The 17,630-nt window shown below is 35.6% G+C and overlaps 1 protein-coding gene across 1 annotated transcript; it reads right to left on the minus strand.

Moving 5' to 3' along the window:
* Nucleotides 1-1,913: 1,913 nt before the first annotated feature.
* Nucleotides 1,914-3,155, minus strand: LOC131049336 (geraniol 8-hydroxylase-like). The gene has a single exon (XM_059222171.1). It carries the CDS (start codon nt 3,153-3,155, stop codon nt 1,914-1,916), a length of 1,242 nt encoding a protein of 413 aa, XP_059078154.1.
* Between the last annotated feature and the right edge of the window lie 14,475 nt (nt 3,156-17,630).

A 17,630-nucleotide genomic window follows, 5' to 3' on the forward strand; every position in this document is an offset into this window, starting at 1 on the left:
TGCCCTAGTTTGTAGATTTTTTTGTCTTTGTTCTTGGCACCCATATTTGGGGATATTACATCATCATATGTGAGGTAGCATGTGTAACTCACTTGTAAATTACAAAATAATCACAAAATAAAACACAAAATCTCTAGGTTAGGACTTCCACCAGATAGAGCCACACCCATCCACACCAGTCCCTGAAGCTTTGACATCCACATTGGGCTTGGAGCTTAACTATGGCCAATGTAGATCAATTAGAAGATTGGATCTATTATTTAAATTCTTCTAGATTATGTATAATTTAGTAAAGAAGTTAGGAGATAGAGAATTAGGATCCAAAACAATTTTTTCATTCAATGGATAATAAACCTATGGTGGCCAATGAGCCTATGAATGTGGTTGGTGAAACAATTTGTAATCTACATGTAAGAGTTCCTATGGGCATGTCAAATTCCTATTTGAAATAATAAAGTTACATTTTCTTTCATCTCCTCTATTGTATTTGATTTAGTTGCAAGGTTGGATAGTCTATTCTAGACCCTCCATCCTTGATTGCATCAATCCTACTCTCTCCTTTTTAGTATCTTGGTCCACAATAAATTCATTTCTTCGCTTCTATCACTCTTCATCTTTATTATGGATCATAGACTATGATCTAGAACATTGATGAAGCAAAAATACAAAATCAAACCTAGAAACTAAATAAAATAGCCTTAATGGATTGTGGAAACTTGATATCATTAAAAGGTTTTAGAATATAAATTTGATGATGAGACACCATGTTCAAAAGAGGCCTAGAACCCTTGATCTAGAATGGAAAAGGTTTATACAACTACATATGATCTTGATAAGATGGTAAAACCCCTATTTAATCCTTTTAGCTTCCATGGTTAGTTGAATAGTAATAGTTTGTAACTATTAGACTAAATGTTTATAGGATTAAGAACTAGAATAAAATATAATGATTTAGAACTCTTTTTAATGACTCAAATAGAAATTATAATTAAAAGCCAATTAGTTAGCATTCAATTATTAAAAAAGATAATCTAGATGCCCAATTCTAGGGTATTTCAATTTAATCACTAGATACTCAAAAGTATTACAGGGTTTTTTGTTATCTCTTAGAACTATTTTTTCGTTCTTCTTGATTTGACTATCAATATCAAGGTAGGAAAATAGGTAACTAAGATAAAAAGGTGAGACTCATTAACAAATATAGCATACCTATATTTCAATAGATTGAGATGAAACATCATCTTCTTATTTAGCCTCTACTCAAGTTAGGAGGGTACTTCTTAGATATATGCATGGAAATGGATGAACAAAAGGAGTCAAAAGTGACCACATTTTTTAAATTTGTATAATTATTTTAGATGAGAAATTGAAAATAACCATATTTTAGAGTTGAAGATATAACAAGAATCATACTAATACAAAATGTTTCACAAACTAAGAGTAATTAATGGGAGAATGATTATTGATTTGCAATGAATACATATTAAATTTATGTTATCTATGCACATGATATTCTTTAGTACATGCTCAAAATTACATGCTCATGCAAGTTTCCATCTAATTTTAAGCACATTTTAATAAAATGATACAAAATATTAAAATTAGAGTATAAATCTTCTATACCATCAAGAACTAATAATAATTTGAAATTATTACATAATATTCATACAAATTTCCATCTAATTTTAAGCTCATTTTAATAATATGATACAATCTGTTCTAATATTGAACTTTATTCTATGATCCTTTCATTTATTACACATACCTTGTATTCTCAAGGTATATCTTTATTTTATAAATACTTATTCACCAACCTTCAAACAAACACTCGGTCAATATTTCACACTTATTATTATATACTACCACCTTGGACTTAACTCTAAAAACATATGCAATATATGTGGGGAGCGCCCCTAGTATATGGGATGTGGGAGACGTGGCGTCGGGATTGCTCTCAAGTCTGCAGCCTTCCTTAATGTAATTACAAAAACATCGCTCATGTCCATCGTCTCACAGCTCATCCAATCCGGAAGTTTCCACTCAAATGAGTGAATTAAAGAAGCCAAAACCAAATGAACCATACGACTTGCCAATGGAAGCCCCGGACAAATCTTTCTTCCCACTCCGAATGGAATCAGCTCGAAGTCTTGTCCCCTGTAATCTATCTTGCTATTCGACTCACCCTCTAAAACCCTTTCGGGCGTAAATTTCAAAGGATTCTTCCAAATTGCAGGGTCCCTTCCCATAGCCCACACGTTCACCATCACCTGGGTGTCCTTGGGTATAACAAATCCTCCAATCTCGCAGCTGCTTGTGGCTTTGTGGGGGAGAAGCAGAGGACCCGTCGTGCGCAATCGGTATACTTCTTTCACGGCTGCATGCAGAGACGGCAGACAATCCAAGTCAGATTCTTCCACTTTCCGGTTGCAACCAACTACTTCATCCAGTTCTTGACGGGCTCGGTTTAATTTCTGTGGATTGCGAATCAATTCTGCCATGGCCCATTCTATTGTTGTAGTGGTCGTCTCAGTACCTGCAATGAACAATTCCTGAAACCAGAGAGCACAATAAGAGGTCTGGAAAATAGCAGAGATATATTTATATACCCTAATTAATTTGCTTTTAATCTTTTCAGTACTAACAGCTATTAATGCTCGAACAGCAACAAGAGTGAAATCTTCAGTTCTGGAATCCAGCAGAACATCGAGAAAATCCTTGTCCGAGTCCTTACGCTGAACGCTTTGGCTGAGCCTTTTCTGTATGAATGTATCAGAAAAGCCATACAATTCCTTGAAAAGCCTGTCCATCTCACGAGACACTCGCTGGGGGTCGAGGAACCGGAGAAACGGGAAAAATTCCACCAAATTGGGCTTTCCGGCGACCACCATCAATTCACAGATGGTATCTTTGAGCCCCGCAGAAGCTGGATTGTGCGGGTCACAGACACTTGTGCTGAAAATAATGCTGCCTAACAAAATCAGAGACGTGCAGAACACCGTATGCGCAATGTTCACAACCTTTCCCTTGTCCTCGAATATGAGCCAAATCGTGCTAAATACTTGATCCCTTCTGAGATGTTGCAGAGCTTCCACTCTTTTTTGGGCTGAAGAGTTGAACAGTTGAAATGCGACGGAGATTGCACCAGTAAGGACCATAATCAGCCCAAATTAGCGAGGACTTGTTATGTGAAGGAGATTTGTGTGCCTCTGTCACCATCCGCCCCGCAAGATGTTGTCGTGCGTTTGAAAGACCTCCTTGGTGTTGGGATGCGAAGCCCAATGGTCACGACCTTTCGTCTTCTCCAGACTCTTCATTTCAAACCTTAATGTGAATGTGTATATAGACATGTACAGTCATGTATTGTACTGTGTTGTATTTGTATTATTCATTAATAGAAGAACTCCCTGCGTTTCTGGTGGACGTAGCCACTTAGTGGTGAACCACATTAAACTTGTGTTTTGTGTTTATGTTATTAGCTTTCTGCTGTTTTGTATTAATTTCTTTGCTCATTTATAACTAACAATTGGTATCAGAGCTACAGTGAAATGTTGAGCAGAGATGGGATCCGATTGGATAGTTGATCCCGGATCTGGGTGCCCCTACTTTGTGTTTGATCCCGGAGCTGGGTGCTTTTATGTTATCGATAAAAAGGCTGAAGATTCAGAGGATGAAGCTGATTCAGATGATGAAGTCGAATCAGTCATCGAAAAATTTCTTGGCAGTCTAGACTCGGAAGAGAGTGATGTCCAAGTGGAGGTTGAAACCAAACGACAATGGTGGGATGGCTGGGAAAAGGAGGACACTTCATCTGAAGAAGAAGAGGGCTTGTTGTATTCGCTATTTGAAGAAGAAGAGACTGGTTTGTTTGCCTTCCAAGATAAGGAAGATGCCTCCCGGGGTGAGGAGGATGCAGTCTCAAAATTGGCGAATGAAGATGACCCTGAAGAAGGTGAGGCCTACAGCTCGAAACATTACCTATACAAACAAATTGACAAACTGCGGGAGGAAAATTTAATTCTCGCAAAGCGAATATGCCGTATGGAAGATGAAATGGCAGAATTGAAAGAGAAATTTATGAAAGAGTGGGAGTTTTCTGTAGAAAAAAGAAATAAAGAGTTGAAGAAAGAATTGGTTGAGGTCCATTCTATTTTTACGGAGTTGGGCATAGATTGCAAGGAAGAAAATAAGGAGTGCGGGACTCGAAATAAGGGGATAAGGCATTCGGTTTGCTACTTGAGGCCCATATGCGAATCGGCACGTTACCCGCCTTCGCAATCAGAGAGGTTTGGAATTGTGGAAACAAAGGACCTGGAGGGGTCTGATCACAGTAGATCATTTCAGTTCTCACAGGTGGGAATTAATAATGTTAATGCCAATCATTTGTTTGAACAGGCCAAGATGAAGGCACCGTGTTTTGATTATATTGAAGCTATAGAAGCTTCTCATGTGGAGCAAACGACTCAGGACAATCCACTGGTGTCACGGAAGTGCTGGTTGGAGCCCGTGAAAGTGATGTGGGAGAATAAGGATGTGGGTGGTGAGAAGTGTGCCATTACTATGGCTTTGGCATCTACATATATTGCAAAAGTAGAAGTGATATCTGCTCCGATTGTTGTTGAAGTTGTGCGGCTCACAAAGTCCAGCAAAAGTTTTAGAGGAGAGACTGAGATTCTGGTTAAAGGCCGAGATTACGAGCATTGGCTTATTGCAAAAGAGTTTCCTGATACATTGCCCACATGCGAGGAAAAAGAATACTCTGCCGAAGAATTTGATGGCCAGGACATGGTGCATGAAATAGGCCAAACTAGTACAAAAGTAGTAATAGCCCAGAATGGTGGAGCAGTAGAAATCAAGCGAATTGTGGATGGAAAAATGGAAAATCTTCATGAAGCTCACGACTTCCTTGAAACGCCTGTGCACACCCCTATTTTTGTAATGCTAGTAGAGGAATTAGAGCCTACTGGAGAAATTGTCGGGCTCATTCACGACTACATAAGGACCATGTATCTATCCACGAGAGAAGAAGAGGAGAGGGCTCATGTGGAGCATACGGTTTTATTACGGGCCATGGATATATTGCCTTCCAATAGAACCTACATTGCATTTTTGTTTTTACCTGGGGCAGTGGTCGAGAAGTTGCAAGGGGTTTTTGAGAGATTGACCGTGTATAATCAGCCTCAGCAGTGTATTGATGTTTATGTGGATTTACGGGGCAGAAATAGCTGGGATAGTTTGGAAGCATTGATTTTGGATTATCTCGATATTGAGTTCAGCAGCATGTTGACTGTAGATGCATGGTGCAAGGTTTTGGAATTTGGTGTGAAGCACTCGTTGGAGGCAGAGTTGAGGAGCTTTGGATAGAGCAGTGTTAACATCAAGGTGCATGAGATGTACAGTTCACTAGACAATGCTCTACAAGGTGGACTGACTGAGAATGAGTTTGTGTTTCATGAAGTAATAAGCACTAATGTTTTTGACTGCGATTTGGTTTGGAGAAGACTGATTCGTACAGTCTGTGAGCAAAATCTGGCGAAATTGAAGTCTTTGATGCACCCAATTGCGAGGTGAAGAATTAGAAATGCAGGGAATGTTGAGGCATGGCTGTGCCAATTGAGCTTCAAGTGGGAGATTGTTGGGATGTGAAGCCCAATGGTCACGACCTTTCGTCTTCTCCAGACTCTTCATTTCAAACCTTAATGTGAATGTGTATATAGACATGTGCAGTCATGTATTGTACTGTGTTGTATTTGTATTATTCATTAATAGAAGAACTCCCTGTGTTTCTGGTGGACGTAGCCACTTAGTGGTGAACCACGTTAAACTTGTGTTTTGTGTTTATGTTATTAGCTTTCTACTGTTTTGTATTAATTTCTTTGCTCATTTATAACTAACACTTGGCCATGGCAGGAGAGGAAACCACCACTACTGTTCTCATGCCCAGACGGAGAGTCATCAGTGGACCGTATTTGTGAGAGAGGGCATAGAGAGACTCGTGAGGCCTTTTCCCCAGCTGAAGCAGATTTCCCAGTATAGGCCAACCGCTAGGCCCAGGGGGCAGAGAAAGCCTCTGCTCTCTTCTCCATAGAAAGAAGAAGAACAATATCAGTGAAGTAGCAGTAAGAAGCACAGTGTACCAAGAAAACAGAGGAATATCCATATTAACTTGTATACACTCTCTCTTTTATAGGAACAATCCGTGCCAGCACTTGATTTCAGATCGTAGCATGTTTTTGTTTGTCTAGACTTTTATACCCGTGATTTGTTTATGATCCGCAAATTTTTGGAGTGGGACGTGTCTATTCTGGTTTATAATGACAATACGGATTGACTAACATGCATCTTAGTCGCACGTTTTACACCATCGATTTTGCAATTAACGACTGCGATTGACTAGCCTGTAACTAACACGCTGTACGAAAGGTCTATTTTAGAACCAGAATAAACACAACCTTTAGAATCCACCAGTTTGAAATGTTGAGACACGTTTTTTACTATAGTAGACCAGTGATTTATTTATGACCGGCAAGCTTTTGGAGTGCACTATTTTGAATTCTTGTATGTATCTGTACAAAAAGACATAAGAGATATCACTTTCATAGTCACTCAATTCTTGTGTCTGTCATTAGAGTGAGTGAGGGAAGGTGCGCACCTTTGTTGAGTTGAACGTCTACTGTGCTTAATAATAAATAACAAATTCAATTTAAAATAGCTCTCTAAATTTTTAAATATAAGTATGTTAATTTTCTTTTGTTTGATTTTTATATTATAACAGATCAATGCTTTATTTGAAAAGGTTCATTGTTCTATCTATTTATTAAATTTTGTATAAGAGAACATAAGAGATAATTTTGATTATGTATTTTATTTACTAATATTTATTTAATCAACAATTTTTTTTTTCATTTTAAAAAGGAAATATATAGATCAGAAGAAAGATATACTTCAATCTATCTCCTTTGACCAATGCATCTTCTCAAGGCATTTTTACTGCATATTTTCGCTTATACATATTTGAACCAATAAACTCAGTAGAATGTCTTAATTATAAATAAACTTTTCATATGAAACAAATAACAAGATACAATGGGAGAAATCTTTTATGTGCATGTAAGAGGTGAAAAGTGAATTTACAAAATGACCATTCTCTTGTTATACAAACACAATGCTATTATCTTTCATATGCTAAGTGTGGTTCACCTTTTTATTGTAGCCTTGTATTAATTACAACGTACTTCACTATAAACTAGAGGATGCTTCAAACCAACATAAGCCTATCCTTACTCCTTGGTTAGTCTCTATGATAAGATGATTTTAAATAGAAGTAAAAATAATAAAATGAAGGTTTTCTCTTAACACCTAATGTAAAATTTTGTGTAACTTCCTTTTAAATATAACATGAATCTTTTTTTTTCTTACTCCCCTATGATACAATGGACCTAAAATAAAATGTAATGATTGATCACTTAAATTATCAGTTCAAACAATCATGAAATCTTTATTGACATCATAACAAGAAAGACAATGCCAAGGGATCTTTCTCTATAAAAGAGTTCAACCTAAAACATAATAAAGTATATCCTAAACTACTTTGTCTAATCCATGATAAACCCCTTATTAGTAATATCAAAATTGGAAATAATCAACAATTTATTTATCTTCCCATACACAACAAATCCTTTCCCTGAAATAAGGTATTTATTGAACTACCATGTTACTAACAATTATTTAATCTATATAGTGAGTATTCCAATGGAAAAAAATGCAACACAACTTGCAAATTTATTTCACAACACTTTTAACAAACACAAAGAAAGGTCCCTTAAACTATCATATCAAAACAATCATACAAAACATTAGGAAAACACAAAAGAAAGGCTTTTGCTATACTCCCTTGGAAATGGAATGTCTAAGTTAAAAATATACAAACTAAATCTTTGTCTTTTATCACACAATAATACTCTTTATAAAATATATTAAAAGATCTGTTTAATCATGTTTTAAAAATAATCGTACAAAATAATAGGAAAACATAAAAACAAGCTTGCTCTCCTACCATCCTTGATGGCATCATAAGACACCACAAGTCCTAGCCATTCCCTCAAGAAAGAAAACATATTGATCACCATGAAAATCTATGATGGTAGCTTAATAACCTATCATATTTACTCCGAGTACAACAAACTTTCCTAGAATCTCTCTAAACAAACATCATTGAGGAACAATGTATGAACAAGAAATCCACACTAAAACTAATCATGTGGAGCTAGAAATGACTCATCTCTCTGCAAGCTTTATCTTGACCTTCATTTCCATATGCAAGATATCCTCTTCTCTTCTTCTCTAACAATCCCCTTTACTTACACAAGCAAAAGTGAGTAATGGCCTTACCTTCAATCTCTGTAGGATATATAGGGATATCAACCCTGAAACACTTTCTCCAAGGCTTCTATCTCGTCACATACAAAAATGGGCTTTTAAAGGGTCACATCACACCCAAAGGACAATATCACATGTTTTAAAGGCCCCCATCCCTAAGACATTGACCCTAGGGACCTTTTTTTACACAAGGATCCATAAAATTGACCCAACAACACCATTTGAGGACCCATACAAAAATCCATATGAGTTTTTACCTAATCAAAGGGTTTCTAAACCTTAACCCCTCTTTCACCACATAAATTAAAATTATATTCCCTCTCAATAGACTTAAACTTAACCTTGAGTATAAAACCTTTAAGTAAATCATAAATATATGTCTTCATTCCCATCTATAGAAAATAGGTTAGTCTTGCAACTTCTTCATACAATATTTGATTGGGTATTGTTCTCTTTTCTTCCCTCTATTTGTACACCCTCTTTCCTATTTTATAGAACCACAAGTATAGGTAGATCATCATAATAAGTCATATTAGTTGTTAGCCAATTTTCAATAATTATACGTGAATTATTTACTTGTCAATTCTACGTCATCCTAGATTTGAATCATGTCAATATATCATGTGTGTATATGATATTATTCAAAATTGTCAATTCAACATATTAGAAATCTAGGCATTTGGTAAAAAATGTAACAATATGACTCTTTGCCCACACAAGAGAACAAACCATCAATCAACAGTTGGATAAGTTGCAATTGTCTCTGCAACTTTCCTTTTTAATTTTAGAGCTACAACTCCCTCTTATGATATAATTTTAAGGTTTTTGGGGCATACTTTTGACTAGAAGCTGGAAAGGCAAAATTTTTATCCTAAAACTCTAAAGAATGACAGAAATAATTGTACAAATGACGCACTTATGCATGCAAACATTAACTTAGTTCATGACGCACTTACTCTAAAGATTATACCACAATGAATATTTGAGGAGAACAAATATTTAATACTTTGAAATATAGAAATTGAACAGGGAGCATTCAAATAAGAGAAATGAAATTTATCTAAAGTAGCACAAATGACACCAAGTCTGTCTTTCCAAAGGAAACTCTCCCCCCCCCACTTTCCTACTATCTCCTATCTATTTATACCTTAAACCCCCTTTCCGTTTTCAAGAAATGGTTCCTTTCAAAGTAATGGTCTCGGAAATAATTATTTTAAACATGATTCTAAATAAAAACAAAAATTACCAGGAAGTTTCATCATTAGCACTATAAACAATTACCAACTTTATACTTCTTCTTGCTAAAGCATCGGATTTTGACTAGCATTTTGATTATCGATCATCTCTAGTTTTTTTTCCTCTTCTATAAGTATCCAAAGGATTACTAAAAATTCATCTTCATCTTCTATAAGTTCCCATATAAGTTCAGTCAAGTCAAATAGGATATCATCCTACATGTGCTCCACATTTGGCTGAATCATAAGTCCCTTTCCTTTAAGCGCCATGTTTGGGAAACTAATTATCACGACCTCTTCTAGCAACAATTTCTTCTTCTAGACATTGTTCATGGTTTTTGGCTTGTTTTGCAATCTTGTCCAATAGAATGATAACACTTCCATATCAGGGCTAGTCGATTTGTTGTTTCCATGCAAGATACTGCAATTCTAGGATAATATCCCCTTGCTCATTTGTCAGCCAATTTAGGTTTGGATTATCGAATGACAACTGACCATCATGAGGAAGAACCATCTGGAAAAATGAAACTCATTATGGCATGCATTATTCTAACCATCTCTTAATGGTGGTGTATTAAATTTTTGCATGTGAAAGAGGACAACATCAAATATGCAACTCGTGTCGCTCCTTTACGTTCTTGAGCTATTTAATCTATCATTAATGATGGTACTAGAAAATCTCCCTTTAATCTATTTCTTGGAAATTATGCATGGATAAAAACTTACCTAGAAAGTGACATAAAGAAATCTTGGAAAATTCTGACACTCCGATATCGGTCTGTGAGGGAGCATCGGGTATCGGGGATGAATAAGAAGTGGAAAATGCAAATTCTATTGGTTACCACCCGATACACATTGGTTTCTCCTTGAGATCGCGATATTGGGTGAAAGTAGAAAGAACTTGGGGAACTTTAAACATAGTTCCAATATGCTAATGTTTTCCCAACAAGGTCTTAACCGATAAGTGGGATCTAATAAGGGTGACCAATTTTAAAAAGGGCATGTATTTTTGGAAAATAATAGGGGTTAACAACTGGCTCTGATTGGGGATGAGGACATAGGGATGAAGAGAATCCAGAACTTTAAATAAAAACCAGTGCCCTATCCATTGGGTAACAAAGCCGGAGAAAAACAGAGTGCATGAAGAGGAGGAGAAGGGGGAAAAACTAAAAATGGGCACAACAGAACCAAGAAACTTTTTTGGTGACTCTGTTGGGGACCGGAGAAGACCTATGCTTTTCTTGTTTTACATATCTAATGGCATCTTCGCAAAAATGAAGGCTAGAAACTTTGTATAATTTTAAATATCTCAAAAAAATGGTTCAAGGCCAGACCAAGCAAATAAATCAGCCTCGACTCAGAAGGCAACCTACACCATCTTTCCAATAATATTGGCCGAAGATGATGAGGTGCTTCATTTATTTTGGAATGCTTTTAGAGAAAGCATCAGTGAAGATGAGAGGAGAAAGTTATATCCATATGAAGGCCACAAATCTGCACTGTTGTTAAAAAGATACATCACAGGTATTATTTACTCAAGGACCTCAAGCGAGAAACTCATCAGTTGCAGGAAACAGTAGAGAGGTTAAAGCTTCTTAAAGAGGAGCTTGGAAATGATGAGTGTTGTATTTCTTCATATCCTCATCTTTGGTAATATTTCTTCCATGGATGAAGGAGACATTGTGCCATGGAATCTGCATCAAGATGAAAGTAAAGGGCCCAAATCTTCTTCGACATGCATGCAGATGGAAAATATTGGACAACCACCCATCTCTCTTGAGAGAGAAACATTACCAAAGGAGCATAAGAGTGTCTTTATTCCTAATTGGTTCTTGAAGAGTTGAAATAACAATTTTCGGTGTGGAATAGAGGATAAAGCTGGTCATATCACTAAAGTTGATATAGATTCATTTATTTGCAGTCTCGGTGATATAAAGAGAGGTATGAATTATATTATACCTGAGTCTTCATTTCCACCTGAATTAGAAACTTTTTCTTTTAGTGTTGATGAAAAGGATCAAGAAAAGGATAATATTTTGCATGAGGCTGCAAAAGAATCTTTAGATTATAGTCAAGAAATGGAGGTTTTCATTTTCAATGATGTTGATCGTAATAAATATGGAAGGAACCAGTCAATCAGATTTTCACACAGTGCATCCTGAATATTCATCTTTTAAATTTCTTGATCAAGAAGATGGAGAAAAAGAGTTCCAAAAGGAGGTAACATGCTTTTCTAATCTTGAAAAAACTCTTTTCTTGAAGCTGTGATGCAGATTCAAAAAACTTCATTTCCGTTTCTTGATATACATGCTAATGATTCAATTGATAAGAATGGAATTGAAGAATATGATGGTTTGCTAATGAAGTTTTATGAAAGTGTGGGTAAAACTCATTGTATTCTTAGTGATGATTTTATCTTTGTAAAAAGAGAAGAGGTCACCTTTGTCAAATTAGATCCCATGCTGGAAAAAAATAACATTCAGAAGCCACAACCAACAGTTGTATGTGTTGAGGTTGATTCATAATGCAATTTGGAGGAAGAAGGCTTGGTTCTTGATATTTCTTTTTCATGTTCTGATAATATTAACGAATTCATGGCCAATCTGGTGAGCCAGATTATTTCACAGAGGTCATACATGAAGCCAAAGAGGAAGTTGATGATGGCCTGGAAGTTTATGATTAAGAATGGCTTTTTGAACATGAATGCACACATATGAAATTATTGCATTCCATTTATCTGAGATTTAGTGGTGAAGTTGTCACTAGGTGGTAGTTGTTTTTCGTTACACAACATGGCCACAGTCCACTTTTCTGCAAAGTCTCATTTTTCTCCTAGCGTGTTAATGGTTTTACTTAATTTGCTTGGTGCATTTACTAAGTTAAGGGGGTTCTCACCCTTGTATACATTTGTAAATAAAGTTTTGGTGTGTTGTAGGTTTTTGGTGGCCTAGTTTTCTAGTTTTGGCTTTCCAGTCTTGGCTTGTTGGTTTTTAGTTCCTTCCCTATTCCCCTCCACCCTCCTGCAAGCAGCTCCCTATTCTCTACTTGTCTTGACTCTGTAGCCCAATGGATTTTAGCACCGGTCTTCATCTAGGACTCTAGATTGTCTTTGTCCCTTGTAGTCCTTGTCCCCAATCAAAGCTTGTTGTTACCCACCTTTTGAAGCTTGGTCAAATTTTGAAATTTTAAAATTTTGTATTTCAAGAGTCAAGCTATATCGCGACACATGTTCTTGTATACATGAATGTGAATTTTGAAGTTTACTTTGTAATCGGGGATGTCACCATGTACTATTTATCTTAAAAAAATTTAAGAAAAGGTGGGGGAAGAGTTTCTTTTGGAAATGTTACCCAGCTTTTCAAGCTTGACCAAATTTTAAAATTTTAAAATTTTGCTTCTCAAGAATCAAGCTATATTGTGACGCATGTTCTTGTATACATGAATGTGAATTTTCAAGTTTACTTGTAGTCGGGGATGTCACTGTGTTTTCTATACTTAAATTAGTTTGGATCGTCATGAAAGGAAATGACACGTGCTCATAAGACAATCACAATTCCATATCTTTGTACCTTGGTGGACGTGCTCAAAGATAATAAAGCCATGAAGGAAATAACTTTAAACATGGACCCGATAAGAAATTTAGAAGAGCACATGATTGAATTTGAAGTCGAATGTCATAGTCGGCAGGTCGACACTTTTTAGTAACTATAGAACCAACATGATCTGGGTTCGGGAGTTTGGGATTTTTTCCAACTTGCCGACAATAAGGGTGATCAGACATCCCACAAGGTTCTGGAATCCCTTGGCTTCCCCAACAGATGCAATTCATTTGAAACTCAAGCTCCCTTATAATGAATCTTTGGTTGATTGGCATAACCATGAACACAAGATGTGAAACCATTGAAATCGCCCAGGCCTCTTCAAGATGCATCATTCTATAAAATGTAATCCTTTCTGTTCACGGGTATGAGCTTGGTTATCAATGTAGAGTTGCAGATAATATGATCTCATGGTTGCAGATGTAGACACAAGTTGAGAGTCTTAAAACAGTGTGGAACCATGGATCGAGCCCATAGAATAAGAAGCGATGATTTCGCATGTATCAGGGGTAAACACAGACTCCACAATCACTGCTAATTCTCCTACCGCCTGCTCAACGACGATAATTGTGAACTAGGAATGGAGCACCATCGACTTGCAGGTATATGAGATAAGGGATACAAGAAGGCACACACTCTCACATAGAATGATTTACGGATTGAACCCCCACATCTGATGCAAATCAACTAGAAAGAGGCAGCTGAGGAAGTGAATATTTTAATTGTGGGCGTTTTACAGAATGAGGCATTCACATTCTGGTAAGACTTCTGATTTCAAGAAGATATCGAGGAGAGGAAAGATTCAAAATATGTTTGGTATCTTTTGTTCACCTATGGGAAACTTTCCTACAGAGGGCCTCTATCTTTTCCTTGGAGAGACCTGTGTGAAGGAGTGTTACCAAAAGAGATTTTCTCAAAAATATGTATTATATGTAATCAATAGATTTTCTAATGTAAGACTTAAAGGGGTTCTTTTGGCTAGGTGAAACTTGAGGTTTCAATGCTATATTTCTAGGAACAATGTTATAAGAGGATTGTTAGCATAGCTAATAGTACTATAATATTAAACCATTACTTATTTTATGGTTATATAGTTTCATTTGTTATTAAATTAGTATTAATCAAATCTCCTTTATTTATATTTTTCTTTGTTCATTTAATAATATATCAAATTATTTATCTTGTTTTTTCACAATTGATTCTCACCTTTTGTCCTATAGTCAAGTTGTCTCCCTTGTTGGTCCCACTATAGAAGTCTCTTCTTGTTTCCCCTTGTAATGGTGTCATTCTTTATAGTACAACTTGGACTATTGTTTATAAGAGGAAGGACCCTTCTACTACTCACCATACTCTTTGTTATATTAAGAAAGAGATGTCTTAATTTTGGGGTTGGGAGCTTTGTTTCATGTTGATTCTTTTCTTTGATAAAAATATTCTGCGTCTTTGTGTGTTTCTCTTAGTCTCACATTGGTGATCTATTCACTTTTCTTGTCTTTAAGGTTGTTTCTACTATGATAGGTTAGGGTCCTTTCGCAAATTTAACTAATGAAAATATGAGGTGAAATTGTCCTATTTAGAGTTGTCCTAGGTCATGGTTAATCAAACAACAAGTTATAATTTGCTATATTTCACTTTATTTTCTTCATAGGACCTTAAGGAGGCTATGTGCAAAAAAAATGGGGGACCATAAAGAGGCCTTTAAAGCCACTTTTTTGTCACTTTTTCTTATAATGCAATATATTTTTCTTGTATAAAACAATTTTTCTTTTAAATGTGAGAACATTATAATAAAATTATGTTTCAACCTAATTTGGAAAATCCCAACCCTTAGGATTGTAATTTCCTTAAGAACCCAACCTAAATGGTTAAACATTCACGTCAATGTCCAAAAATGTGTTTTCTATAAAGTGTAGAACGATAAAAACTAAATGTCAAGTGTTCTTTCTATCAATTTTAAACATTTCTTTATGTTGATGTGAACACTACCACAATAATGTCAATCTCTCTCATATTATTCTAACCATATAATTTATTTTTTATATTTTGAATGTGTTAGGGCTTTGATTTAAATTTATTATATCCATTCATCAAAATTTAAAATAGATTATATTTTTATATTATACACTCTATTCTATACACATTGAAAAAAAATAAAACTAAAATTGAACAATTCCAAAGATAATAGTGCAAGCATGCTTGACCTTTCATTTTCATGGTGTAACTTTAAGCTTTGGTAAAAAATGATATATTGATTTAAAAAAATAGAAATAAAACTAGGCATAAACTATATGATGTTAGACAATTTTCCATTAAAGTATTTTTTGAAATATCTAAAAATTTAAAATTTTAAGATGAGCATATCAGACACTATGTTATATTTTTTTGACAAAAATTGGAGCACCCTGTGTGACCCCTTATTTAAATGTCCTAATCTACCTTTAAAAAAGTAAATATTTTCAACACTAGATTTTAAGCATGGTTGTAATGGTCTGATATTAGGGTTAGGGTTGAATTAAGATAATAAAACCACTAATGACCTAATTAACCACTACACTTGGAAGGAGAAGAAATATAATATATCTAGCCTCAAAATAATGAGATTCTAATCAAATTCTAGGCTCTTTGGGTAACGCCTATCTCCTTCCTAAAATTAAATAGATTTGATTGTTCATGATTAGAGAAAAATAGGTGATAATGGAAGTATTCTAATAGAAACAATAAGCTATAGATGTCCCACAGAGCCACTAACCTGGATCTAGGAAAAATAAAATGTTTGGAATCTTTGTTTAGAATTTCAGCCTAATTGTCTAGGATCAGGTAGTATCAATTTGACATGGTCCCCTAAATTTTATGTCCTCAAAAGATGAACCTATTCATCATTGTGAACTCTGTCAATCCTCCTAAGTATATCTTTGTATCTAATCCTGCACACAGAGAGAAATGAAAAATTGTTGGCAATAGGGGTTTACCTTACCTATCAAATCTCGTTTTTGGAATTAATAATGAAATTGAATTGATAAATGAAATGAAAGATTGTAGTAAAATACTTTCCTTTCAAGGGAAAGGATAAAAATAATTGAAACACTAATGATATGCCTCAATGAATTTTTGTTTGACCTTCACAAAGGAATTAGGGTTTCATGTATTTTGTCTTCTTAAAACATAGATCATGGATTTCATCTTCAATATCTGAAACTTTCTTTCACTTTTGCTCCAATGCTTGATGAAAAAATAATCACTTTCTCACTTGAATTTTCTAGAGTGTAATTGAGATCAAGTGAATGAGGTGATGCAGGAGCGTCCTCAGTCTATGAACTATCTTGTTTCAACGAAAAATATTTCCTTTTAGCTTAGTTCTTGTTCAATTCAGTGTGCAGTTTTCTATGTTCCTACCGGTATGTTCCGGTAGTTGCTTGATTTTCATTGCAGATCATATTTTTGGTTTCCAGGTTGGTTCATGTGCTTAATTCCATATTCTAAGTCCATTTGGGTTCTTTTTCAGCAAGATATTGCTTTTGGTATGGCTATTTCTGGGTTCTAGAGTAGTTTTGGGCTTACCGGTTGGAGATTTCTTATTTTTCGGAGTGGTTTCTTGGCATATGGATCTATTTGGGGTCTTGCCCGATGTTCCTAAGTCCTTGGCTGACCTTCTTGTTGATTTGCACTTCTTGGTTGTTCTTTTCCAGAGGGATTTCCTTTCTTTCTCGGGGCCAACCTATTTGCACATTTCATTTTCCTATCTTGGTAAATGTAATCTTTTGTGGTTGACCTGGATATATTCTGAAGGGTATATATATGGTTTTATGTGATCATTTTTAGGTAGTGGATCAGTATGAGATTCTATGTATTCATGATTAGAGATCTGGAAGAGACTGAGAGTTCCAGATGGATCGTAATCTGGCATGTTAGCCTGCATGTAACCAGTTGATTACTGGATATTCTATGATGAGTGTATAATGATAACCGATTGGTTACCCGAGGTTCTAAGATGATAATATGATATGATTATTCAATCTTTCAATGTTTTACTATTGCTTTCGTTGTGTTACTCTTATTGCATGACCTGGTCAATCCTCTTTGAGGACGCACCAGATCATGGTTGTACCATGAGGCTATATTTTAAAATGAGATAAGTAGACCCCCTTTTATACTTTCTTGTTGAAAAAAAAAATTTACAACACAAGCCGACACGAGATCTAGGTCTCTACCTAATTTATGTGACTATTATGAGGTTCCAAATTGGGCCCTTTTTGAGATGACCATGGTGCTGGGCACCATGGTTAGATTTAGGATCAGGGTCCCCAACACTGTGTTCTTGGAAATCAGGGCTCTAGGTTTGGGGGAGATTGTGGAGATAGTGAAAAAGCGTGTCTGATAGGTTATGTGAGAAGAATCAAAACTTCAGTCAAGCGTCAAAAGT

Source organism: Cryptomeria japonica, chromosome 6 (assembly GCF_030272615.1).
Source record: "Cryptomeria japonica chromosome 6, Sugi_1.0, whole genome shotgun sequence".
Classification (NCBI taxonomy): Eukaryota; Viridiplantae; Streptophyta; class Pinopsida; order Cupressales; family Cupressaceae; genus Cryptomeria; species Cryptomeria japonica.